Source organism: Dasypus novemcinctus, chromosome 2 (assembly GCF_030445035.2).
Source record: "Dasypus novemcinctus isolate mDasNov1 chromosome 2, mDasNov1.1.hap2, whole genome shotgun sequence".
NCBI lineage: Eukaryota > Metazoa > Chordata > Mammalia > Cingulata > Dasypodidae > Dasypus > Dasypus novemcinctus.
In genome coordinates this window covers 56069308-56096879 of record NC_080674.1, presented here as the reverse complement: position 1 = coordinate 56096879, position 27572 = coordinate 56069308, and the positions used below count along the sequence as shown (strand labels likewise).

Here is a 27572-nt window from a genome sequence, read left to right as displayed (position 1 = left end):
ACTTTCAATGATGTGCAATAACTGTGGGTTGTGTGTGTAATTTGTCATTATAAACTCCTATTTCAAAATACAAATTTTTCTTTGTATGTAAAAATTTTTTAAAGAAAAAGCTTTTATAAACGAATAGTTTTGGCAAGTGGAAAAGCTTAAAACCCTGTTATTTCATTAAATAAACATAAATATTTCATGATTAGTATGTTGTTTCTGTATAGAGGTGGTGCTGCTTACAAAAGCTGACACATCAGAAAAGACCTGCAGTCCCATCGCTACAGTATTTTATCTTAGTTAATAATGTGATCAAAATTCCAAGAAAAAAAGAATTCCTATATAACATTCAGAAGATCCCAAATTAGAATTTAAAATAATAGCAAATTTTGAAAAGGAAGATGCTTATGCATAAATCTCAAAGTTCCTCACCTTTGAAACAAAAAATACATAATACATAAAATTTTAAAGAAATATTAAAGTAGCTACCTTCTAGGAATAAAAACAATGTTTTGGTTAAATTATGAAAATATTAAGCACAATATTTACAAAGATTAATTGGAAGCCAAGTCCTGAATTTTCCCCTCAACTAACCTTTCGAGTATCAACTGATGCAAACACATTTCCTCTTGTACTACCACTGAAGGCAGGAACATATGTACTAAAAGCAATTTCTTCCAACCATGCAGGAACATCTTGTTGAGCCTTTAAAACAAATTTTTAATTTTATATACAACATGCATAAAGCTTCAAAGATAGGAATAGTTTACTTTTCCTGAATGTATATATATGCATAAAATACCTACTTTCACTGATAAAGGACATATGATTCAGTTTTAAAAATATAAAACTTACATCTGACAGTACTTTCACTAGAGGCTGTGCTAAATGGCTATCTGAGTCAGGATCAAAAAAAGAAATCGCTCTGCCAGTATTCCCACAACGACCAGTACGTCCAATTCGATGAACATATTCATCAATGGTAGAAGGAAGATCAAAATTGATAACATGTTGAACATTTTCAATATCCAGCCCTCTGGCAGCTACTGAAGTAGCAACAAGAACTGGGCACTTTCCACAGCGAAAATCTCCAAGAGCTTGTTCTCTCTCTCTTTGTTCCCGATCACTTGGGAAAAATAAAAAACAAGTATGTATTAGGACAGCTTTTAAGAAAATCATTGATGAGAATCACTGAAGTTCGACATGCAAATTTCTTTTTAATAATAGTAAAAATAGTAGCATTTAACATCAATACCCACTTCTTACATACCACATTTTATATTAATTCCTTAGTTTATATAAGTTAACCTAATTTGCAGATAAGGTAGAGAAAAGTTAATATATAGAGCCAGAATACAAACCCAAGTATGACAAACAAAAATTCCCACCTATTAATAATCTCTAGGCTTTTTAGTCTTGAAAAATAATATGCAACTTTTCTATTAGAAAGCTCTTTCTCAAAAGATATATTTTTCAAAAGTACAATTTCAGAATTCTACATATTCAGCTATTCATATTTTAGATCCACTAGTAAAGTTCTGTTAACACCAATTAAGTTCTGTTAACATGGTATTTTAAAGAACTCCAACAAAATATTTCAAATATGAGAAAGATCAGATGCAGCAAGGAAAAAACTTAGATCTAAGGCCCAGAAATCTTGAAATTTCAACTAGGCCTAGTGCTGCAGGGTGCCTAAGAGTTACCTCCTGGGAGCCTCCATGTTGCTCAAATGTGGCCACTCTGTAAGCCAAACTCAGCATGTAAATGCATTACCTTCACCCCAGTGTGGGACTGACTCCCAGAGATGAGGCTCCCTGGCACCAAGGGATTATGATCACCACCAACTGGTGATGCAACTAGAAAAAGACCTTGAATAAAATGGGGAAATGGTAAACACAAATGAGTTTATACGGCTAAGAGACTTCAAAATGAGTCAGGAGGTCATCAGAGGGTTACCTCAGCAGGATCCTAGAGACAAAGTAGATACAACCCAGGTACTTGTGCTCTTAAGTGAGCTTTCTTTAGAAACTATCGCTCCTATTGATGAGAACTCAAAGGCAGTTCTTTAACTTCCCATCCCTGATACTCAGATCTTACAAAAACGAAAAAAGGACTGCAAAATAACTAATAGTTTTGCTCTTGAGAGAATTCTGAATGCTAATCCCAGGGCTATAAGTTTTTTAACAAATGCCAAAGAGAAGTCATTTCCCCACTAAGAAATCATATTAATTTACTCACCCATGAATACTTGTAGTTGATATTTTTTCCTGACAAAGAAAAGTTGCAATAAAATCTGCTTTCTTCTTCGTTTCAACAAAGACCATAGTTCTTTCATCACCTGCAAAACGATGAAACACAGACGTGAACATCTGAACTACAGGAAAATAATAAAAGAGGAGGAGAGCTGGGAACTTCATATGTACCATCCACCACTGTATCCCCAATACCCAGAGCTGGACCTGGTATGTAACAGGAACTCAAAGATTTCCTGAATAGTGAAATGTCAAACATAAAGTTACTAATTTAGGGACTGAAAAATGTTTTAAATTGCTTGTCCTTACCCGTTCCAGGTCAATACCAGGAAGTAACAACATAAAAGGTTAATGATACCTACCTGCCAACTCTTAGTATTCTCAAATTTGTCTTAGGCCCCTCTATTTCCCTTGCTCTAAATCCTATTGCTCTCTACCTTTCAGCATAATCCAATATTTCATCCTGCCTTGACTGCATAAGGTGTTTATAATAGTGGCATCCCATCCAGGGCAGTCAAACTTCACAATATTACATGTTTCAACATTCCTCTTAAGTGAAACCCCCTCATCCCCAAAGTATCATATATGTAAAGAAAATCACATGATGGCCTTATCCCAGGATCTTAACTTTTAAGAGATATTTACTTCTTAGCTTAAAGTATTTTAACTGGTAGAAGTTCAAGCATGGGGCAGAGAGTTTTCCATGTAGGAAAATTTTCTGTTCCCTAAAATGTTAGGGAAGAAAAATAACTTACAGCCTTAATGGAAGGAAGAATAAATTGTTGTTCATAATTACTCTCCTTCACCTCCCCATAAGCTTGTTTCATTCATTTATTCCACAAATATCTAGTGGCTCCATTTTAGGTATTGGAAATACAACAATAAAACAAAGTCCTTGCTCTCATTGCAGAGAGGAAAAGAAGCAAATATTATGAAAGTTACTCCAATGGAAAACATCAGCATGCTAAAGAGGACAGAGTGGGTTTCTTTAGATAAAGTAACTTCTAATTAGATGATATCTGTGTAGAGATATGAATAAAGTAAGCTATACAGATATCTGGGGAAAGATTTATATAAGGCAGAGTGAAGAACAAGTACAAAGGTTCTGAAGCAAGAGAGTTGTTGATATGCTATTAAAAACAACAACAACAAACAAACAAGTCTCCACCTAATGTGACCTCTACATTCTGGGCACAGTGAACAGCAAATACATGAAACAGTGTAGCTGGTATATCTGAGGAACAGTACTGAGGAAAGTAATAGCTGGGGAGTGAGCAAGGGAGAGCAGTAAGAGATGAAGTCAGAGAGGTAATGGAATGGAAGCCCTATCACGTAGGGCCTTGAAGGCCACTGAAAGAAATTTTTTACTCTAAGGAAAACCGTTGGGTTTTGAGCAGAGAAGTAACATGGTCTGAGACCTTTGTTTTAACTGAGCAGGTACGGGATTCTGGATATATTTTTAGGGCAGAGCCAAGATGATTCTGCTGACAGATCAGATGTGGAATTACAGAAAGAAATAAATTAAGGATGTCTCCAAGATTTTGTGCCTGAACACCTAGAAGAATGGAACTACTATTAACTGAGATGGGGAAGACTGCAAGGAAAAATGATTTAGGGTCATAGTTGTCTGAGAAACCTTTTAGGCAACCAAGTAGAGAAATCAAAAGGGCAACTGATTCCTGCATTTAAAAAATGAGCTACATTTTCTGAGATCAAAGTCACTTTATATTTGAGAGTAATGATTTATCTTTCATCAAAACCATCTTTTAACAATTCTGGAGGTCATCCATGAGGATGTCCAATGCCAAAACTGAGTCAGATAAACAATATTCTGGAGAAGTGTACTTCATGAGCACATTAAGCGCCGGTCTCATCTTTTCTTGGTACCTACAGTACTGAATCCCAAGCAGCAAAAAATTTAACTGACAGCCCTCTGTTTCCCTAGTTTTTCCTCTCTACTGATTTTGTGTTAGTTCTGGTTCAGACAATAGGTGGCAGCAATAATTATGGTTTTGATTTTATGGTCAGAGTATTTGATAAGCTCTCTATAGGATTAATGAATCATAATTATTCTGTTGGGTGACAAATATAGAATCCATTTTGTTAGTTTTTGTAACTCTGTCCATTTTGAACTGATACTAAGAATTTTGCATCCAGCTTTTTGATAGTTAGACCAGTGATTTTGTTTGTGTTTACTGTTACCTGTGAGTGAAGTGGTTGAATTGAAGCTATGACCTCTATGTGTCTATAATTCAGAAAGGGCTTTTACTTAGCATTTACCTCCATATAGTATTACCAAAATAAATTACAAAGTCTCTTAAAGGAGCTCTATATAAGTAGGCTAATAGAGATAAATAAAATAGAGGAATAAGTTATAGAGATAAGTTAAGTCTTTCAAGATTTCCAGAAAATAAAGAAATTAAATTTCTAATACTTTAAATCGATTAAAACTTGTAAAAAAATTCTTGTAAAACTAAATCAGAAATATTTTAGGAATACAAGTTCACAAAAGTGAAATCTTTGGCAAACAAGACTAATTTAATAAATTTGGTTTTAAAAGACACCCATATATTTTCTCTGATTTATCAGTGTTAAGTACATCTTATTTTATTTGGGTGTTTCCTAATTTATAGAGGTTTTCCAGTCAAACAAGTGCATATCATTCCTCCATAATGTTTCAGAACATGAAAAATGTAAATCTGTGTTTAACTACTCAATTGATCACTATTTAACAGCATTTTTGTTTTGTAGAATGTGAACTTAAAGATAATTTCCAATATCTTTAGGCAAATTAAAACTTTAGACAACATCAGGCTTCACTGAAAATTGTGTTAATTTTAATGGATAAACACTGACTATAGGACAGAATTCTTGAACTGATCACTATGCATAACTTTATGTCCTTTTGCTTATATTTACACTTTATAGAAAGGTTGTATCTTTGGGTCATGTTAATAAATGTGCATTTTGCCACTTTAACAAAATTATTATAAAAGAGATGTGTTAGGTGAAGAAAGTTGTTATATATGTTCATGAGTTCCAGTAGTCTAATATACTTCTGCACAACATCTCTTAATTGTCCATCCTAACCTCTAGGTTCATCTATGAAGCAGAAGTTACTATGGTTAAAGTTACAGCTAAAGTTTCTAGGAGTAATAGTAACAGAAATACAAATTGTTATGTGCTTTTTATTTTTAAGGAAAAGGTAGTTTTTTCCCCAAAGTGGGAAAACAATTTGGTCTGTGCATTCCTTTAAATTCTTAAAATTACTGAGGATCTCAATGAGTTTTTGTTAATGTGGGTTATAAACTGTTGATATTTACCATGTTAAAAATTAAAACCAAGAAAACTTTTAAAACACTTATTTTAACATATTGCATGTTAAAATAAAGAAATGATGAAAAACGTTTTTTCCTCATGGATAAGAGCGGAAGAGGGTATAGAGAGCCCTGGGGAAAACCCACATTTTCCTAAAGTAAAAGTTTGTTCTAGAGTATGAAACAGCACAATGAGGGAATAAACTTGGAAAGTGAATTTTTTATTTGCTCAAATTTGTAATACTTAAGTCTGAAAAGAAGCTATGGAATGTGTTAAAATATTAGAAAGTTCACTCAATTTAGATGGAATAGCTCCTTGATTTATTGTTTAATGCCTTTACCTATAATAAGAAAGGATTTTCTTTACATTTTGTGTAATCAGACTAGATAGCAGAGATTCTGTAGAGTTTATGTCTTCAAGGAAAAAAAACAAAGAGCAAAGGCTCTTCACTTATGAAAGAGCTGTGGTTTTTTTACCATCATGTTATCTTCTACATTTAAATGTTTTATTGTCATTCTCGTTAAACTGGTAACCAAATATTGTGTCTCAGACATCCATGATCCTATAACTATTCAACAGTTCAACTTTCCTCTTCCTGATTTTACCTAAGATTGAACTGTTTAGAAGGGGAAATAAACACCTAAAGTTCCTTTGAGATTTCCCAGAAGGACCAAGAAAAATCACAAAGGTTTGTTCTTTCATCCAATCAAAAAAAAAAAAAAAGAATAATTAACTTTGATACATTACTATGGTTTTTTTTAAAGATTTATTTATTTATTTCTCTCCCCTTCCCCCACCCACACCGGTTGTCTGTTCTCTGTGTCTTTTTGCTGCATCTTCTTCTTTGTGCGCTTCTGTTGTTGTCAGCAGCACGGGAATCTGTGCTTCTTTTTGTTGTGTCATCTTGTTGTGTCAGCTCTCTGTGTGCAGCACCATTCCTGGGCAGGCTGCACTTTCTTTTGCGCTGGGCGGCTCTCCTTACAGGGTGCACTCCTTGTGTGTGGGGCTCCCCTACACAGGGGACACCCCTGCGTGGCACGGCACTTCTTGCATGCATCAGCACTGCACATGGGCCAGCTCCACACAGGTCAAGGAGACCCGGAGTTTGAACCGCGGACCTCCCATGTGGTAGACGGACGCCCTAACCACTGGGCCAAGTCCACCGCCCCCGAGACATTGCTATGTTAAGATCTGCCAAGTCAGAAGAGACTTCAGCTTTCCTTAGGGCTAAACTTCAAAGTTAAACTGTTATTAATATAAATATTTCAGAAAATCACTGGAGATTTGTAAAGTCCCTCACTGTTCATAATATGGTCTTACCCCCTGGGGAAACACTGTTCAAAAATCTTACAAAATAGTTCTACAAAATTTTTCTATGTGTATCAGGGTCCTGGAAATGAGATGCCTGATACAAAAGGACACTATTGCCAGTCTTAATTTCACTTATTACACTTATTATTTGCAATATTTACATGGCCACAATCTTACTTTCTTAATTTGAATCTAGCATCTTCTAGGTCAGTGGTTCTCATCTAAGGAAGTATATCAGACAAGCAGTGTTTTTATAAAAATGAACATGTCTAGACCCTATTCTATTCTCTTTGATACTCTTGATATGAAAAATGTCAATCAATTGTCATAAATTAGATGTAACATTCACATAGTTCTTTGAAAATAGACTTCATCTTCATTAAAATTTTTTGAATGACTTGTCTTTGCTTCACATGCCACAGAAATAATCAAATTTCCTCATGTTGTGGCTTTATTATTATGAACCTACATCAGATCGTCTATATTTTAAAATTATCAGTAATTAACTATGGTCGTTAAGTCTCTGTCATCTACAGTTTTTGTTTTCTTTATGATTGCCTGGAGTCTGTGCTATAAGCTAGAGAACAGTTTGTATTTTCAACACAGCTTCATGGAATAGGACTGTACAAGGGACTTCAAACTATTGTTATTTTAAATAGACTTTTGGGTAGAAGGTTTGAGGTCAACATCACTTAGACAACTTTCAGACTGTATCGATGTACTGAGCAGGATTTCTAGGACTCTTTTAATCCAGAAGCAGACGAAATCACAAAAGCAGAGGCGGACAGAATCATGAAACTGCTAACAGATCCTGTAATCGATCAGAAATTAACAAATATGTTTTACCTCACTAAATTTTACTTTAGGCATTTACTCTCTTATATACTGCAATATAGCATTAATGTATGTTAAACTTTTAAAATAGCCAGAAGTAAATATTTGTAACTGCTGTGACTCATTGAATTATAATCCAAATACTTTGTGGGTTTTTTTTTTTTTTTTACTGATGCTATGTTTCATAAACTGCATAATCTTTACCTTGTAACTGAACAGTAATGGAAAAACTCATAACTGGCCCTAACTTGTATCCCCTTATCTTATTTTGCAACTCTCAAGTCTGATACTCCTACACTTAACCCTCAATGCTTATTAATGAAGTACCATGAATCAGCCCAGAATTAATCAAGCCAGTTCTAATCAAAGTTGGCCTGTCTTTCAGTAGTTTAAACCCAATCTTCAAGGAAGCTAAGCATGTAATAATCAATCTGCACAAAATCAGAGATAAGACTATCTTAACCCCGTCACCTCTAATCACCCACTCATCATGTTTAAAATGTCACTTTCTAGTCATGAAACTCATGAGTTAGCATGACGCCCACCTGCCATGCTCCTCACTATGCACTGATTTCTTTCCTGCAGCCGTCACAACCCCACCTCCTTTTATTCAATCCCTCAGCACTTCCAACTCAGGGAGACAGATCTGAGAACTGTCCTCCTGTCTTCATGAGGTTAGCCTTTGCTGAATAAACTTTCTCTCTCCTCAAAATTTCAATGCCACTTAACTGACTAGGTGCACAACAGGTAAGAACTCACTTTTGAGCTACAATAATCTTATGAAACAAGAATTAATAGGACTTAATGAGCTGATGAGGGAAATCCTATTGTGGTAATTTGTTTGAAATATTGTTGATGTTTTAATGTTTTATTTTCTAGCTATACAAGAGAGCACTTTCTCTTTTTTAAGCTATCTGCAACCCATGCCAATTTCATACACTCTACTTTTGTAAACAAAAATTAAACTTTTTGAAACGATACCTGATCTCACTTCTCATTACCTGTCATGGTAATATTTCATGGTAATCTGCACTGGTTCGATAAGAATCTGTTCTCCCCTTTTTACCAGGATATAACTGGATAAACCATGCAATTTAGGTCTTACTTGAAGGGTTGTATTTGAAAATCGTACAGTAGGTAGGACCAGATACATTTAAGGAAAAATAGTTGGCTTTCTTCATGAAGCCTATGCCTACAAAGCCCTTCCAGGTAAACAGGCCTGGTTCCTGGCTTATAGGGCCCATGCTTAGTGGTTGTAAGGATGGCCACTTTCTTGCAGGCCAGAAAGCTTCGGGGACCTCTACAGCAGAGGAATATCACTCAAATTTACTGCAAATACCAGATCTGCAGGTGAAACTGAGCAGAAAAATTTCCTTAGACTTAAGTTTCCTATTCTTGAGATAGCAAATAATAGAGTCTCTAAAAAATATAATCTGCGATTTCTTATGAAAACCTCAAAACAGAAGTTGTAGCAGTTTAATATTATTGATGAATTCCAAAAAGAAATATTGGATTGTATTTGTAATCTAATCTGTACCTGGGCATGACTGAGTTATGATTAGGGCCTTAAATCCCCACCCCTTGGTGGGTGGGGACTCACAGATAAAAGGCATGGCAAAGGACAGAGGTGAGGATTTCTGATGTTGGAGTTTTGACGTTGGAGTTTGATGCTGAAGCCTTAAGCTGGAGCTCCTGGAAGTAAGTTCACAGAGGTAAGAGAAGACAGCCCCAGGAAAACAGGAACCTTGAATCTAGAGAAAAGCAAGGCCCAGGAACGTAGGAACTCAGGAAGCCTGAACCCTCACAGATGTCGGCAGCCATCTTGCTCCAAATAGACTTTGGTGACCCCAAATAAATACCCTTTATAAAAAATGAACTAATTTCTGGTATTTTGTATCAGCATCCCTTTGGCTGACTAATACAGAGTTAATTTTGTAACTTTAGTAACTTCAACATTTTATGGCTCTAAATTTGCAAAAGAACTCAAAGAAGCCTATATTGTTGCACCTGTGCAGGTAATCAAACCAAACATAATGAGATCAGCCTTAAATGTAACCAATACTAATCTGAGATTATGATCACAAGGGTACATAGGCTATTAGGAAAAACTGTGAAAGACTTTGAAGAGAGCCAAACAGACTATTATCTACTACACCCTTGGGGATTTTCTATGCCTTTTACTGTCTTTTTTATTTTATAATTCTATAAGTGATAGGAAAAATAGCAATGCAAATTATCCTTGTCAATAGAAATGCAAATGAATTTCCTCCTGAAATGTACCTGATGACAGCCCTATAGATATTAACTAGTTTTGCATCTATTTCTAAATTCATTCTAGTATTACTGATAGCCTATACATTTATTTTCATCCTTTGAGTTCTCCTTGCACTGGCTTGTAGCATCTTACTGATTCCCTTGGTAATTAGTGAATCAAATAAAATCTTTGACACTTGTTAATTTTTTAAAAATTAAATTATGAAAAAGGCAGTTAGCTATATACCACTCTGATATAATGAGACCTCTGCATTTTAAAAGCAAAAGGGGAGAAGCGGACTTGGCCCAATGGATAGGGTGTCCACCTACCACATGGGAGGTCCGCGGTTCAAATCCCAGGCCTCCTTGACCCGCGTGGAGCTGGCCCATGCTCAGTGCTGATGCACGCAAGGAGTGCTGTGCCACACAGGGGTGTCCCCTGCATAGGGGAGCCCCATGTGCAAGGAGTGCGCCCGATAAGGAGAGCTGCCCAGCGCAAAAGAAAGTGCAGCCTGCCCAAAAATGGCACTGTACACATGGAGAGCTGACACAACAAAAAGAAGCACAGATTCCTGGTGCCACTGATAAGGATAGAAGCAGTCACAGAAGAACACACAACAAATGGACACAGAGAACAGACAACTGGTGGGGGAGGGAGGGAGAGAAATAAATCTTTAAAAATATATAAAATAAATACAATAAAATAAAAGCAAAAGGGCAAGAGCTAATGGCCTTGAGACAATAAATTATCTGAACAAAAACAAGTAAAATTTGAGGACTCACTGACAGACATTACAAGAAAAGTAAAAAAATTACAAGAACTATGAACTATAAACTACTGAAAATTTAACAGCTTAAACAGAGAAGTATACCAATTGTGCTCATAACACTGACCTTTTCTCAAGAGCAAACCAATACTTCTGAAAAACTCACTTCCTTAGGTTTATTCCCAAAATAAGCCTTATTTATTCCACAAGTTCACATATGAAATTTTAAAGGTGGTTACCCAGGAAATATGCTCTAATTTTATCAAAACTTCAGTATTCATTTCTTCTGCATTTGAAGCTACGATGTATACTGGGAAAGGTACCTGACCTCTTTATAATTAATTTCCTTATCCATACGTGAGGATAACACCACCACCTACCTCATAAGGTTGTTTTGAGAATCAAATGAGTTAACATATATAAAATAATATAACAGTATATGTCCCAAAGCTATTATTTTGTTTTTATTTTATATGCCATTATGTGCTCTGAAACATTTGATTAAACAAACCAATAAAATTTCTCAAAATCAAGATGACTATCTGGTTTTAGATTTAGTAAAACACATAGAAAAGGAAGAAGCCTTTATGTGCTTTCTAAATTTTTCTGTTTTTTCATTATTAGAAATTAGCTGATTTCATTTGCCATCTCATTCCCTACCCTGAAACTAACATTTTGTTTGTTTGTTTGTTGTCTACTAACATTTGATTGAAACATAACTACTAAAAATGGGGGTGGGGGATGGGGAAATATGTAGACTCAGCCTGTGAGATAACAGAGTAAGTATAAAATGACCGTTCTATAAAAACTGTAATTTCCAGGAAAAAACTAAAGTTATATCAAACAAACAAAAAATATAGGATTGTCTTTAAAAGGAGAAAAATTGTGGGTTTTTTGGGGGGTAGAAGAACAGATTTCTCACTGGTGTTGTGAAGGAAAAGAATGAGATCTTTAAAGTTCCTTCCTGCTCTAAAATTCTTTGAACCAGAAATACAAAATCAAGAATTCATTTTTGATGAAGTAATAGAGTCTGATATAAAGATGTGTTACTAATCCTTTCTAGTTTTATAAAATGAAAAATAATAACTGCTGGAATAGTCTTATAAAATACTGTTTTAAGTCTCAAATCCTACCTTTTTTCAACTTTATGAAGGAGAAAGGACTGTATATGTATAATTTACATGGAAAATTGAACCATAAAACCTTTATAAAAGAGCTTTAAAGAGGAGACAAATTGTATTCTTATTAAAATTCATGCCAAACAATTCTTTAGTCATTTTTAAAGATTACACTTTTTAAAAATAAAAATCATGACAAAAGTAATTATATCAATATAAGATACCTATGTTTTGTAGAATTTCAACAAGTTTTTCTCTTTTTGAGTACTGGCCAACTTGGAGAATGGTCTGCTGAACATCTCTACATGCTCCCCCCACTTGTCCGACAGCAACAAACAAATAACTCGACTTTAAAAACTCTCCAGCCAACCTTGAAAGACAAAAGATTATTCCTCCTCCATTAATACTCAAAATATTCATTGAATTCCTGTTACTTCAATATTCATTAGAAAGATTATCAACACCTATAATAAGATAAGAACTACTTTTAAAGATCAGTATTAAAATGTTAAGAACTTTGCAAAGTAACTACTAATGAAAAAGTTTGTGTCAAATTATGGATACAGTAATTTCAAATGGATTTGCTGGCCATCTAAAACTATAGAAAATTGGTATAAAAAGTGTGCTAAATTAAATATCAGGCTACAACAATCAGGAATTTTTATTGAAAATTGAAATGCAAACCCATGGCACAAATTCTTTTCTTCACTCATTGCTGTATGTATGTTATTGCTAGGAAATGTTCCTGAAAATACTACCTGTTAAGATCCTACACTTCAGATGAATAACTGAGCAAATCTTATCTGCACTCAGTGCCATTCAGGTCATGACACATAAACACATACACACAAATATTTGTATAGTACAACTGTGCAAACAAATGAAAAAAGAGGTAAAGGGCCTAGGAGCTAGACCACACAAGGTTCTACCTTCTCTGAAGGTCGAAGGAGTCAGTATCATGAAACGTGCAACTCAAAGAAAGCAATCAAGTGACAAAATCTGCTTTAGATCACACAGAAAACATGTGTTTGGGGGGGCGGGAGGCAGAAGCACAATTTTCATATCTGAGTTTACAGGGGTAAAAAGAGATAAAAAGTCCTCCTCTCTCCTATGTAGCAGTTCTCTCTTTTCTAGCTAACTGCTAGAATGTCATGAAAATAGCTCAAACCGAGCATTATCCAGAATACTAACATATAATTGCTTCTTCTTTCACCTCATCTGTACCCCCTTCCATAAAAGAAAAAACCTTTTTGATACACCTCCTTCTAGAAAAACATCTTCTCACCCAGGCACAAACACTGAAATACCTGCAATTCTTCATTATCTATCATCCTTGTCATTCACTAAAACATTTACTGAGTGCTTTGTGACAGGCATATATAGGACAAGACTCTAGAAGTATAGAGAGAATATGATGGTTTCTACCTCTGAGGTGTTACTGTCACATTGGAAATAATTACATTTAAAAAATTATAATCTAGTGTGTTAACATTTACTGAACACTTACTATATTCCAGAACTGTACAAAGTGTTTTATACAGTTTCTTACACAAGGTACCGTGACAGATAATGGATGAAATGATGTCTACATGGAAGAGCCTTCAAGTTCGAAGCTTGAAGAAAGGTATTCGAAGAAGAAGGAAAGAAGGAATAAGAACAAATAAGGAAGAAGGATAGAATTTGGTTTGTTCCGTTAATAGGAAATTGTTTAAATAGGCCAGAAACCCATGCGCAATGCTGGCAGTGATGTCCCCCGCGTAGGGGAGCCCCACGCACAAGGAGTGCACCCCATAAGGAGAGCCGCCCAGAGAAAGTGCATCCTGCCCAAGAATGATGCTGCACACATGGAGAGCTGACAAAGCAAATACGACGGAACAAAAAGAAACACAGATTCCCGGTGCCGCTGATAAGGATAGAAGCAGTCACCGAAGAACAGACAGTGAATAGACACAGAGCAGACAGTGAGGAGGGGAGGAGAGAGAAATTTTTAAAAATCAATCTTTAAAAAATAAATAGGCCAGAAATATATGACTCCAGGTAGAAAAGTGGCAGATGAGGCAGAAATTATGTCATGTATAGAAGACTTTGGAAGTTAGTCTGTGGACATGGGAAAACACTGGAGTGTTATTTTAAATAAGGTCTAAAAGGATCAGACCTTATTTTAGAATTATTACTAAGGCAGAAGTGAGACTAAAGGCAAAAAGACATTTTGAAGGCTCCTGCCAATGAGCAGAGGAAAATTAAAAAAGACCAAAATACAGTGGGAAATAGTGAAGAAACTAATAGATTTGAAATATTTTAGAGGTAACTACAAAGCTGAAGATTTCTGAAAGGCAGACAGATAAAGGAATATGAGAGCAAAATCAATATGATTCAACGGAGTTTGGCTTAAGAAACTAGAAAGATTATACTGTCATTAACCAGAATAAGGAAAATGGGAAAGAGGGGCGCTCAAGAAAAGGCAGGTTCAATTTTAGATATGACAAACTTGAGTTACTGGGAATTCATTTAAGAGAGAAGCACTCCAAATGAATTAAATCTAGGCATGTGGGGCTCAGGAAAGAACTTAGAGATACCAAGGTATCAAGTTTAGGAATGTTGCAGAGAAAAGTGAAAGGTAAGAGAATGGACACTACAATGGTTCAGAGAATATGTAGAATGAGAAAAGAATAATGAACAGAATAATGAGCAAATTGTGATATGTTAGCGCAAAGAGAAACAACTGAGGAGCAGGAGCATAGAACCCCAAAATATAAACAAAACCCAAGGTCAGGAACTAGCTTGTTTACCATATCCCCAGAGCTATAATCAAATATGGCTCATAAAAGGTCCTCAAAAAATATTAGTGACTGACCATAGTACACATCAGTCATTTTAGCTGGCCAACATCCAAATACTTTCCTATTTGGAAATCCAAAAATAGTCAGGCAGTAGGACCTTACCCAATACTACAAAAGCTAATAGTGGGGACATAAATAACCACATCTCAAATTTAAGACACCACTCAAATATAAGACAAAATATTATTTTATGTACCATTAAGCAAGCAAAAAACACTCAACCTAACTGACCGAATCCTTTCTTGTAACTTAAGACTTTTTTCTTTTAGACAAAGACTTCTAAATTTATACAAAGATTTTTTTATCTACATGATAAAAAAAATTTCATAGCCAGCACCACTGTCCAAGGGCTTGTGGAGTGAACCACTGTCATGGAATTCCACATAACACTACATCAGATCAGGTTCCCACTTTACAGCAAAAGAGGTATTAGTGTGGGTGAATAACCATGGGATCCACAGGTTGTATCATATACCACAACACCCAGAAGCTACTAGGCTGAAAGAACATTGGAACAGTCTGCAGAAGGAACAGCTTACAGAAGAAACAACTAAATGACCAGCTTGAAAGCAATACTTCGTGATGATGGGGCAACGGCCAACAGGAAACAGAACACTCTTTGTATCAAAGATCTTTACATAGTATATGGATGGATTTGGAAACCAAGGGTTGGAATGGAAGCCAGAGTGACCCATCTACCATCACTTTCATGGACCCAAATAAATCTAGGTTGTGCTGGTTTAGTGGTCTTGGTTCCCAAGGAGAGAGAGTTTCACGAGAGAAAACAGTCTTACTGAATTATAAGTACAGGTACTTCTGGTACTGGGTACTTCAGGTTCTCTGAGCTGACCATATTAATGATCCACAAATAAATGTCAACTATTGATATGTGGATTTTCTACCAACTCCCTAATTCACTTAAGCCCTATATATTTAGGTTTGAAGAGAAGGCATAATAATAAAAATAACTTAATTTGATAAACACTTACTAAGTCCCAGCTAGGAGCTGTGCATCAAAAATAAAAATATCTCTCCAGAACAATATAAACTCAGCATGTTAAGAGAAGCAGAAATATTCATACATACATACACACACTTTAATAAAATGTGATACTAATGCAAAGTCAAGAACAAAGGAAGAAGAAACACAATGAAAAATGTACTATTAAGTTTTAGGGATGCATCTACTTTTCAAACTATTTGTGTTAAAATCTTAACAAAAGACAATCAAATCAAAAATAAGATATTCACAATGCTTTTCCTACCATAAAGATAGTTATGCATATTATATTCAAATTATTTATAAAAAGAAAAATATTTACCTCTGAATTTCCTCTGGAAAAGTTGCACTAAACATAAGGGTTTGACGCTGTTCCTTTGATGGCATTCCTGGACAGGATATTAACTTTTTCATTTCTGGTCCAAAACCCATATCTAGCATGCGATCAGCTTCATCCAAAACTAAATATTTGACTTGTCTGAGACCAATCTTTAAGGATATTTTCAAGAGTTAAAACAGAAAAGGCATACCAGTTAATATACAAAGCTAAAATATTCACGACAATATTAAAATATCCTGAAGGATGAACCTAGCAATCAATGCATAAAAGATGTGAACTGTTTTGCTTCAATAAACGTATTACTGTTATGTTGATTTCAGTTCTCATTTTCTTTAATATTATAACACAGACTTTAATTAAGTCTAGAAAAAAAAATCTAGATCAGCACTATAAAGTAGAACTTTCTGCAAAGCCTGAAAAAAAAAGTTCTATCTCATTACTGTTTAACAATGGTAGTCACTAGCCATATTGTAGCTACTGAGCACTGGAAATGTGGTTAGCGTGACTCAGCAACTGAACTTTAATTTTATAACATTTTAAATTTAAATAACCACATGTGACAAGTGACTATTCTATTGAACAGAACAGGTATAGAGTCTGTAAACTAATAAAGTCAGACTCAATGTATGAAATAAAATCTCCTAACAGTTTGATAAATTATTCAAATGTCTTATGATTGCTATATTTTTTTCAATCTTTAACAAATTCTCCTTTCTCTAATCACTCAGGAACAATGGGAAACTTCTCTTACCTTTTCATGAACACTTATTGCTAGAAATAGAAGCACATATTCACAAATTTGCAAAAAAGAAAAGTGACTTTGGTACCCCTATGGAAGATGTTTTTCAAGAGAGCAATGTGAATTTTCCTGAATACTCTTAAATAAGAATCCTAAGAGAGGTACATTATGCAAAAAGAACATATTCTAAATACCTCCTTTAGAGAAGAGACTAAATAAAAGCAAATTGGGGAAACGGACTTGGCCCAGTGATTAGGGCGTCCGTCTACCACATGGGAGGTCCGCGGTTCAAACCCCGGGCCTCCTTGAGCCGTGTGGAGCTGGCCCATGCGCAGTGCTGATGCGCTCAAGGAGTGCCCTGCCATGCAGGGGTGTTCCCCGCGTAGGGGAGCCCCACGCGCAAGGAGTGCGCCCTGTAAGGAGAGCTGCCCAGCGCAAAAAAAAGTGCAGCCTGCCCAGGAATGGTGCCACCCACACTTCCCGCCGCTGACGACAACAGAAGCGGACAAGGAAACAAGACGCAGCAAATAGACACAAAGAACAGACAACCGGGGGGGGGGGGGGGGGGGGGGGAGGTGGGGGAGATTTAAATAAATAAGTCTTTAAAAAAAAAAAAAAGGCAAATTGGGTTCATTAAAGTGAATAGAAAGTATGGATTTAGAGACATGATAAACTGGTATATGAATATTTAAGCAAGTACATAACTATAAAGCCTCTTCTTGAAGACTTAAAAAAAATTAACAATCCTCGTTAACATCACACCCATTGTTAAAAGGAGACAAAATTACTGATGCCACAAAAACTTTCTTCCAGGGAAAGACAGTATTTCATCAAGATATAATGAAACTAGAAAAAAGAACTTACTTCAATTTTCTCCCAAATGTGGTGGGAAACAGGATAATTTGGATTCTGCAATCGACCCAAATTCTAATCCCAATTCAGCTACATACTAGAGCTAAAGGATTTTAATTAAGTAATTTTACTGAGTTTATTTTCTCAAATATAAAATAAATACTATTTAACTCCTGTTGGGATTATTTTGAGAATTACATGAGAATATATTCAAAGAATCTGATGGGGCCTAACATGAAACAGTGCTCTAATAAATGTTTATACCATTCTTATCTTTACCATACAAAAAAAAACAATATTAATCAAGCCTACAACTTTGTAATCCCTCTAGGGCCTACCTTTTCTTTACCTATGATATCCATCAGTCTCCCAGGTGTAGCACATAACACATTGCAGCCTTGAACTATTTGTCGAATTGAATGTCCCAAATGGGTTCCCCCATAGATAACAACAGCTCTTACACAGGTCCTGTTGAAAAGAAAAGTAAATACTTTCTAGTTATTTGAACCTAGGCATTTCTTAAAAAACAAAAACAAAAACAAAAAAACTAATACATTAAGCTGTCGAAACAATTAAATTTTACCCAGCAAGAAGTGAAAAATGATGTTGAAACACAAATAACTGGAGGAAAAATATTTTTGCAATGGGATATAGAGCTCTTCAAAAACAGTAAGAACTATTTCCCAAAATGGGTCAAAGACATGAAAAAAGATTCATAAGAACCATAAATGGATTTTAAACGAAAAAGAAAAGTTCACCATTACTTTAAAAAGGAAGATAAATGAAGACTAAGAAAATATTTTTCCTCAAGTGAGTTAATACCATGTTAGAGTATAGGGAAATGGGCTCTTGAGGGTAAATAAACTCTTTCATAATTTTAGTCTCTACTAAAATTTTAAAATTTACCCTTTGTTCCAATAAATTCATATCTAGAAAATTTTTTCAGATATTTTTCCACAGATAGGCAAAGATATTGTACAAAAATATTTGTTGCCATAATTATTTTTAGTATCTACTACAGAACTGTTGTGACTCTAGCAATGGAAGAAACTGCATCACTGATATGGAAACGGTGGCCACAGGAGTTGCTGAGGGCAGGGACAGGGAGGAAGAGGTGTGATATGGGGCATTTTCAGGACTTGGAGTTGTCCTGAATGATACTGCAGGGACAGATGCAGGACATTGTATAACCTGCCAAAACCCGCTGGATGGACTGGGGGAGAGTGTGAACTACAATGTAAAGTATGGTCCATGAGGTGTGGCAGTGCTCCCGGGTATATTCATCAAATGCAATGAATGTGCCTTACAGATGAAAGTAGATGTTGATGTGGGAGGAGCGGGGGTGGGAGTGAGGGTGGGAAGTGGGGTATATGGGAACCTCATGTTTTTTAATGTAATGCTGTGTATGATCTATTTATCCTTTTTTAAAAAAAGACAATAAAAAATTTTTAAAAAGGAAAACTACCTTAGGTGTCTATCAATAGAGGACTTAAACAGAATGCCTATACAAAGGAATATGGTTCCATAAAAAGAGCTACAGTATTAGTTCAAGCATGACTTCCAAAATATATTAAGTTAAAAATAAAAGTACCAAACAGCTTAGTAAACTACCATTTGTGGGAGGAAGATTAAAAAGCACTTACATGTGCACAGGATATCCCTGCAATGACTGTTAAAACTGTTAGTAGTGGGTCCAAAAGAGAGAATTAAAAAGCTGGCAGTCATGAGTATATGAAAACTAGGTTTTACTAAACTCAATGCTTTAAATTGGCTTGTTCTTCACTACTGTGGGAATGAAACAGGTTAATATATATAACTTAGCTTTCTTAACATAAGCGAAATATTCAATAAGTTAGTGTCACTATTATTAGAATAAGTGTACTATAATTTACCAGTCCCTCTAAGGACATTTAAGTCTTTTACCAATATAAACAATGTCACAAGAAATATGCATAAATATATATATACACACATATTACCTGAATTTACCATGTACGTGTTTTTAAAAAAAGTAAAGATTTTATCTATTACTTGATTTAAAAGCATGAAAGCTGGGAAGCAGATGTGGCTCAAGCAACTGGGCTCCTGTGTACCATGTAGGAGGTCCAGGGTTCGATGCCCAGGGCCTCCTGGTGATAGGCAAGCTGGCCCGTACAGAGTGCTGGCCGAACGGAATGCTGGCCTGAACAGAGTACTGCCCATGAAGAGAGCTGGCACAGAAAGATGACACAACAAAAAGAGACACAGAGGAGAGACAATAAGAGACACAGCAGATCAGGGAACTGAGGTGGCACAAGAGAATGATCACTTCTCCCCGACTCTGGAAGGTCCCAGGATCAGTTCCCAGAGCTGCCATTTAATGAGAACACAAGCAGACACAGAAGAACACACAGCAAATGGACACAGAAAGCAGACAAGGGGTGGGGGGAGAAATAAATAAATCTTTAAAAAATAAATAAATAAATGAAAGCATGAAAGCAACATCATACATGAAATACTTTTCCCAACAAATCAATTGTTTTGATATTAAAGTAATTTTAATATTCTTACCTTTTTCTCTTATTCTAAATGACCTGATTAATAAAATAATAATTTCTACACAGAAAGAAACCTTTAAAATATTGTAAAGAAAAACATGAAGAATCCAACAGATACACTAGTAGATAACACACAGATAATTCACAAAGGTTTATTTAGCACTCAAAAAAGTAGTTCATGGGAAGTAGATTTGGCTCAATGGATAGAGCATCTGCCTACCACATGGGAGGTTCAGGGTTCAAACCGAGGGCCTCCTGACTCGTGTGGTGAGTGGGCCCATCCATGCACAGGGCTGATGTGCACAAGGAGTGCCGTGCCGTGTAGGGGAGCCCCATGCACAAGAAGTGTGCCCTGCAAGGAGAGGTGCCCTGCACAAAAAAAGTTCAGCCTGCCCAGGAGTGGTGCCACACACATGGAAAGCTGATGCAGCAAGATGACGCAACAAAAAAGAGACACAGATTCCCAGTGCCACTGATAAGAATACAAGTCGACACAGAGTGAAAGGACAGAGAGAGCAGACAACTGGGGGAGGGGAGGGGAGAGAAATAAAAATAAAGTGTTTAAAAAAAAAAAGGTAGTTCAACCTTATAATGATCAAATAAATGAGAAAAATATGAAAGTACCTGTAGTTTTTTTTAAAACATGTACACAAATTTCCAACACTCCTCCCTTCAAAGATGGATCTAATTTTCTCTTCCCTTTCAAGTGTAAGGGGAAGGCTGGCTTCATGGGCACATGATCTGTGCAGACATCACAGGGCCCCATTCTTAGAGGAGCCCTGCGCTTGGTTTAACGCTCAGCCATTGCTGTCTTGAAATTTGTAATAAAATTTCAACAAAGGGCCTTGCATTTCCATTTTGTACTGGTCTGAGAAAACTATATAGCCGGTCCTACATGTGGGCTAGACTTGGTAACTTGCTCCTAACAATGTGGCAGAACTGACTTGTGTGACTTCTGAGACTATTTCATAAACTATTTCCTTTCCTGTGATTAATTCTGGCTTCATTTGCCCTTGTTTTTGTAGTCATTTTATGATGAAATTGAGGTTTTGATTTGAAACATTTTTCTTTTCTAACATGTTCCTCTTAAATACTGCTTTATAGCTATATCACATAAATTGTGATAACTTCTGTTTTTATTTTAATTTAGTTGATATTTTCTTATTTTTCTTGTGATTTCTTGTTTCAGCTACTGGTTTAGTATAAGTTTTCTAATTTCCAGATATTTGTGTAATTCCTAATTTCTCATGACCATGGATTTCTAATTTACTTTTTTGTTGCTTGTTGGGGGAACATTTCCTGCATGGCTTAAATCCTATTAAAGTTATTTGAATCTTGTGTTAAGGCTAGGGGGAAAAAAAAAAAAAGCCTATTGTAGTCTCCTCCCTGCTCTTTCTCACTGATCACTCCCCTCTAGGAGAAACCAGATATGATTTTCTGAAGATATTCAAGTATCCTACCCAGAGGCCCAGTCAAGTCTTCAGACAACTACAGTCCTGGCTGACATCTAATCTACAACCTCATAAGTAACCCTAAGCAGAACTGCCAGCTAAGTTGTTCTCCAATTCTTGACCTCTAGAAACTGCAAGATACTAAATGTTTATTGTTTTAAGCAACTAGGTTTTAGAATATTCTGTTAAGCAGCAACAGATAATACCAAATGCAGGTAAAGAGTATAGTGAAATTGGCATTTTCATAACGTGCTGGTAGAAATGTGAGTTGGTGCAAAGCCTTAAAATAAGTTCACACTATTTAACATTAAAACTTATAAAAATCTATTCTAAGGAAATATTTAAAACACAGAATTAGTTTCATGTATCAAGATGCTCATTACAGTTTCACTTGTTCCCATATCAGAAACTATCTAAATGCTTCAAAATAGGGACTCTATACATATCCATGGTAAATTTTAAAGCCATTAAAAATTTCATCTGCCAGCTGGACCCTGAGCCTCAGTAGAGTTGCTACACCCACTCTCTAGCTCGTTGGACTTACCCAAGTCAGTTAAGAAGGAGGTGAGGATAGTCAACCACCACACCAAGGAACCAAGAGGAGTCTACAACTCCAAGCAGGAGAATCCCATCCACCAGCCATGTGGGATCCAAGCCCCCTATCAACTAAGAGGTAGAGTGGGCATCACCATCCCAGAGTCCTCAGGATTGGGGAATAAATTATGGACTAGAGTGGACTTACTGGTATTCTACTACAGAATTATTGTGACTCTAGCAATGGATGAAATTATAACATTGAAGTGGAGACAGTGGCCATGGGAGTAGCGGAAGGCAGGAAGAGGGAAAAAGAGGTGTGATATGGGGGTATTTTCGGGACTTGGAGTTGTCCTGAATGATACTGCAGAGACAGACGCAGGACATTATATATCCTGCCATAACCCACTAAATGGACTAGGAGAGAGTATAAACTACAATGTAAACTATAATCCATGCTGTGTAGCAGTGCTCCAAAATGCATTCATCAAATGCAAAGAATGTACCACACTAATGAAAGAAGGTGTTGATGTGGGAGGGGTGGGCGGTGTGGGGAGTGGGGTATATAAGAACCTCTTGGATTTTTTAATGTAACATTTTGTGTGGGGGGGTGTATGGGGACCTCATATTTTTTTAATGTAACATTAAAAAAAATACAAAAAAATTAAAAAATAAGAATATATTTTTTAAAATTACATCTGATTATACATTAAGCAGTTTTCCAATCTATAAGTGCATGCATAAAAGCATAGAAGATTATAAGAACACCCAAAGTTCATTTTTTTAAACATGCATTAAAAAACACCAGAAAAAATGGATGTGGCTCAAGTGATTGGGCTTCTGCCTACCACATGGGAGGTCCATGGTTCAGTTCCTGATGCCTTCTAAAAACGACAGCAAGCTGGCTCAACAGGCAAGCACAACAAGCTGACGCAACAAGATGATGCAATGAGAGACACAAGAGGAAAAGCATAATGAGAGACACAACAAAGCAGGAAGGAGAGGTTCCCCACAACAAAGCAGGGAGCAGAGGTTCCCTGTGCTTCCTAAAGAGGATAAGCAAGACAGAGAGCTGGTGAATAAGCAGGCACATCAGGCACAGCTGATGTGACAAGATGATGCAACAAAAGACAAAGAGGCAAAACATAACAAGAGACACAACAAAGTGGCTTAAGCAATTAGGTACCTCCCTCCCACATCGGGGGTCCCAGGTTTGGTTCCCGGTGACTCCTAAAAGAAACAAAGAAGATGAACTGACACAGCAAGTGAAACAATGAGGGGACGGGGAGAGAGAAATAAAAAATAAAAAATAAATCTTGAAAAAAAAAAAAAACACCAAAAACACACGTACATACTCATCATTTTCTTATTTTTCTATTTCTATTTAGAATCTAACTTCTAATAAGCATGTTTTTTTAAAAATAATGATTCCATAAAAAAGCTTATGAAAAAGTACAATTCAATCAAGTAATGCTAATTACTTGAGTGCACTATTACTGAATTATTTGCAAAATAAGAAAAAGCTTTTCTAAAAAACCAGTTCATTTTTGGAATAGCAAATCCAGATGTACATACCCAAAAGAAAATTTTCTGGCTTCCAAATAGATCTGATTAATCAGTTCTCGAGTGGGTGCTACAATAATACACTCTGGTTCCTGCAGCTCTTTAAAACGACTGGCAGTTATTCCATCACGCATCATGTGAGCCAAAATTGGCAAGAGAAAAGCTGCCTAGAGGTTAAATTGCATAATTAACACATTTTCACAATGCATCATCTAGTCTCCTATGGAAAAATTGTCCGTCATGCCCTTATAGCCTTTATACTTTTATTCCATCTTGCTGGTAAATTTAAGATGAGAAATGAAAACAAATTTTATTTCAATTAGTTTTTAACATTTAGGTTTATGCTCATATTATAGTATATTTTAAAAAGTTTTACTAAAGGAAACTACCCCATCAAAATTTTTTACATTTTTTTTAAGAAATAGCATTCCCATGAATTCTAAAGATCAATAAAATTAGCTTATTTACAGAAAGGGAAAATAGATACAATTTGATGCAAACCACTGCATCTAGCCATTATTCTAAATGAGTCTTTTGGGAATAGTAATAAAATTATCACTCAGAATATATTACAAAAATGGTCCACAGATAGGGCAAAAATTGGGGAATCATTCACTTGGATTAAAACAAATCACACTTATTGAAGTTACATCTGACAAGAGAAATTCTGTGCTACAGTTTTCTCATTTAAGCAAATAAGACAGCTTATTGAAACGACCCTCTAAAACCGTGGTTAAGTCACTCACTAGCAGCTATATTGTTTAACTCATATAATTGCCCTTTAACTCCATTATGGAATCTGTTTAAGATAAAATGACATGAACCAGAATTCTGTAATATACTCCTGGAAGACAGTACTTCAGACAATCAACCTCACATTAGCGCTAAAATCAATCTGGTCTCACCAAAGTTATTTTAGAATTAGCATAACCTAAATTCTCTTCATACCAAGGATCAGGTAAAATGGATATAACTCTTTCTCATTCTTTATCTTTTGACTTCAAAACTGAATTGGCTATATCACAGAAATTACTTATAATCTATGATGCTTTGACCTTTAATCATCTTCTTTTACAGAAACTACTATATGCCAAAAGGGGTCGAACACATTTAGAAACAGATTAAACATCTATAAACTGCAACCCTTCCCCAGAACTAGTTCAAAATTCTTTCTTCAGAAGTACATATAACCGAATAAACCTGGAAATCAGGAACAAAAATTTGAATACTTCAGTTCACTTAAACCATCTACAAACCTTTTCTCCAACAAAAGAGATTCAAGATATTTAGGAAGTATCAAAAGTTTTCAAAAAAATGCAAAAGTTTGAATATGGGGAAGAATACACGTGGGAAGATGACTTACAGTCTTCCCAGACCCTGTTTGAGCACAAGCCATCAAATCTCGTCCTGCTAGTATAATAGGAATACTATATTTCTGCACTGGAGTAAGCTTAGTATAACCAGCTTTAGCAATGTTGTTATTCAATGTCTGACAGAGATTAGCTTCTTCAAAAGTCTAAAAAGGAAAAAAAAGGGGGAGACAGTAGTTAAATTCCATACCACACTCAAATCATTCCATAAACATATTCAAATAACTGATCCATAACAGTGGCTCATTATAGGTATAATTGTCAATATGGGACAGAAGGTTCCATCCTCCCCTTGGAAGTCACTACCCAAAACACACTTTCTCATATACTTAGGAAGCAAACATCTTGATTTCTACAAAAAATATTCTTTTCAGTAAATTTAAAGAAAGTTCTCATCCTAGTATGGGAAGGTAGGAACAAATACAGTAATTAATTCTACTGTAGAAGGCAGGCATGGTTCTAAAATTTCAACCTAAGACATGTTTAAGGTGAAAATTTGTGTTCTTTAAAACAACTTAAAAAATGTACTATATATTAAAAACTGAAGTTTTCTATGATCATAGTCAATTCAGGAAGAATTATTATACTGACCAAAATTGCTGGTGGTGCATCATGTCCAGACACTTCCACAAGAATAGTATCATATTTGTCAAAGTTTATGCCTGTCTGATAATGTGCAAAGATGGAGTCCTCATCCTCAGGAGGAGGAGGTGGTATATAAGTCACTTTTGGTCCTTTGAAGTTAAATAAAAAATAGAATTTATGCGATAAGAACTAAAAGAATGAGAAAACAGACAAACTCAAATTTTTTAATTCTTGAGACCATCCCATTGCTTACCAAAGTTTTCACTGTTCAAATGAGTTACCTCTGCATTTAAACATTTTACACTTTTATTAAAATACAATATGCATTCATGTGATCACACAAACATTAACATACCTAGAGTATCTCCACTTTCTCCTTCAGCTTCTGACTTCCAAGAATCTTAAAGGGGATCAAACCAAAAAAAAAAGATGTTCTTAAAAACCAAGGGTAAGGGAAGTGGCTGTGGTTCAATCCGTTGGGCTCTTGCCTACCATATGGGAGGCCCTGGGTTCACGTCCCGGGTCCTCCTCATGAAGGAAAGCTGGCCTGTGCGCCGCAGAGAGCTGATGCAGCAAGATGATGCAACAAAGGGAGACAAGCAGACACAGAAAAAAAGGGCAGCAAATGGACACAGAGAACAGACAGCAAAAAACAAGCCACAAGGGGGGAGAATAAATAAAATAAATAAATCTTTAAAAAAAAAACAAAAGAAAACCCAAGGGTAAAAGAACTTTCACTAAAAATCAAATACATTATCTAAAGTAAAACTTACTCTTTCCAGAGCCTGTTATTACTTCTTCATTTAAACCTTTGTAGCCACCTATTAAAGAAATTCATAGTGATAACAGTTTTCATTGCTTATCTCCAGACAAGCTCTAAAAATTATGAGGCATCCTTAAAATCTCTTCTTGCAAATACTTGAGACACTGTTAAGATAAATAGAATCCTGCACACACTTTAAGTTTCCTTAAAAATTCAAAGTGCTGATTTTATGCAAAAGAGACTATTAGAGAATACCATTTTTTATTTAAGCTGTTATGTCTTATTCCTGATCTTCAAAGGAATGTATTTTCTAAAAGGAACTAAATTCTACCTGTGTTTGTGTCCCCAAAATCACCCCCAGTTTCAGTGATTCACTAGGACTCACAGGACCCAACAAATAGTTGTACTCACAACTATGATTTATTATAGGGCAAGGAGAGAGAGCAAAATGGCAAGGGGAAAAGGTGCATGGGACAAAGTTCAGAAGAAACCAGACATAAACTTCCAAGAGTCTTCCCCCAGTAGAGTCACACAGGATGCATTTAATTCCCCCAGCAACCAGCTGTAACAAGTATAAAATGTTGTCTACCAAGGAGGCTCATTAGAGACTCAGCATGCTTATTAAGAGACTTAAGAGACTGACCACATAGGTAACCTTCTGTCTAGCATATACCAAAACTCCAAATTCCCAGAAGGCAGGTGTTAGGCATAAACCTCATTATTTGTACAGTTTAGATACAGTGAGCCACTCTTACCAGTTAAGAGTGGCAAGAACCCTCCCAAAATCCTATTTCCAGGCACCAGGCAAGAGCCAACCTCCTAAGCAGGCCTTCCAAAGGACAACTTTCAGACGTACTATGTTAACTCTTCACTGCACATCACCTTTCTGATTTTTAGACAACTAGTCATCTACTGTGCCACTCTCAGGTACTATCACAAACAGAATAATTGCATATTAGATTCAAAAAACAATATAACATTTTTATATGTAATATAATTTCCTCCTCCTATATGTCCAAAGGTCTTAAAATCCTTCATACAGGATGTAAGCATTTATGGAGGATTTGGTTTAACTGGCCATTAATAGTTACCCTTTCAACATTGAAGAATCTATGAATTGGGGGGTGAGGGGGACAGTTCAAGGGAGACGTATATGTGAA

The 27572-nt window shown here is 35.8% G+C and overlaps 1 protein-coding gene across 3 annotated transcripts in view; it reads right to left on the bottom strand.

Moving 5' to 3' along the window:
• DDX4 (DEAD-box helicase 4) overlaps positions 1 to 27572 on the bottom strand; it is a 109869-nt gene that overhangs the window by 784 nt on the left and 81513 nt on the right. For all 3 annotated transcript variants that reach the window (XM_058309098.1, XM_058309099.1, XM_058309100.1), the window contains 11 exons: positions 26423 to 26470; positions 26005 to 26049; positions 25656 to 25798; positions 25058 to 25210; positions 23707 to 23861; positions 17948 to 18077; positions 16001 to 16167; positions 12063 to 12208; positions 2224 to 2323; positions 841 to 1111; positions 580 to 690 (listed from right to left, as the gene is read on the bottom strand). In XM_058309098.1, coding sequence (XP_058165081.1) covers positions 580 to 690; positions 841 to 1111; positions 2224 to 2323; positions 12063 to 12208; positions 16001 to 16167; positions 17948 to 18077; positions 23707 to 23861; positions 25058 to 25210; positions 25656 to 25798; positions 26005 to 26049; positions 26423 to 26470 — 1469 coding nt within the window. The remainder of the gene's footprint in view (positions 1 to 579; positions 691 to 840; positions 1112 to 2223; positions 2324 to 12062; positions 12209 to 16000; positions 16168 to 17947; positions 18078 to 23706; positions 23862 to 25057; positions 25211 to 25655; positions 25799 to 26004; positions 26050 to 26422; positions 26471 to 27572) is intronic.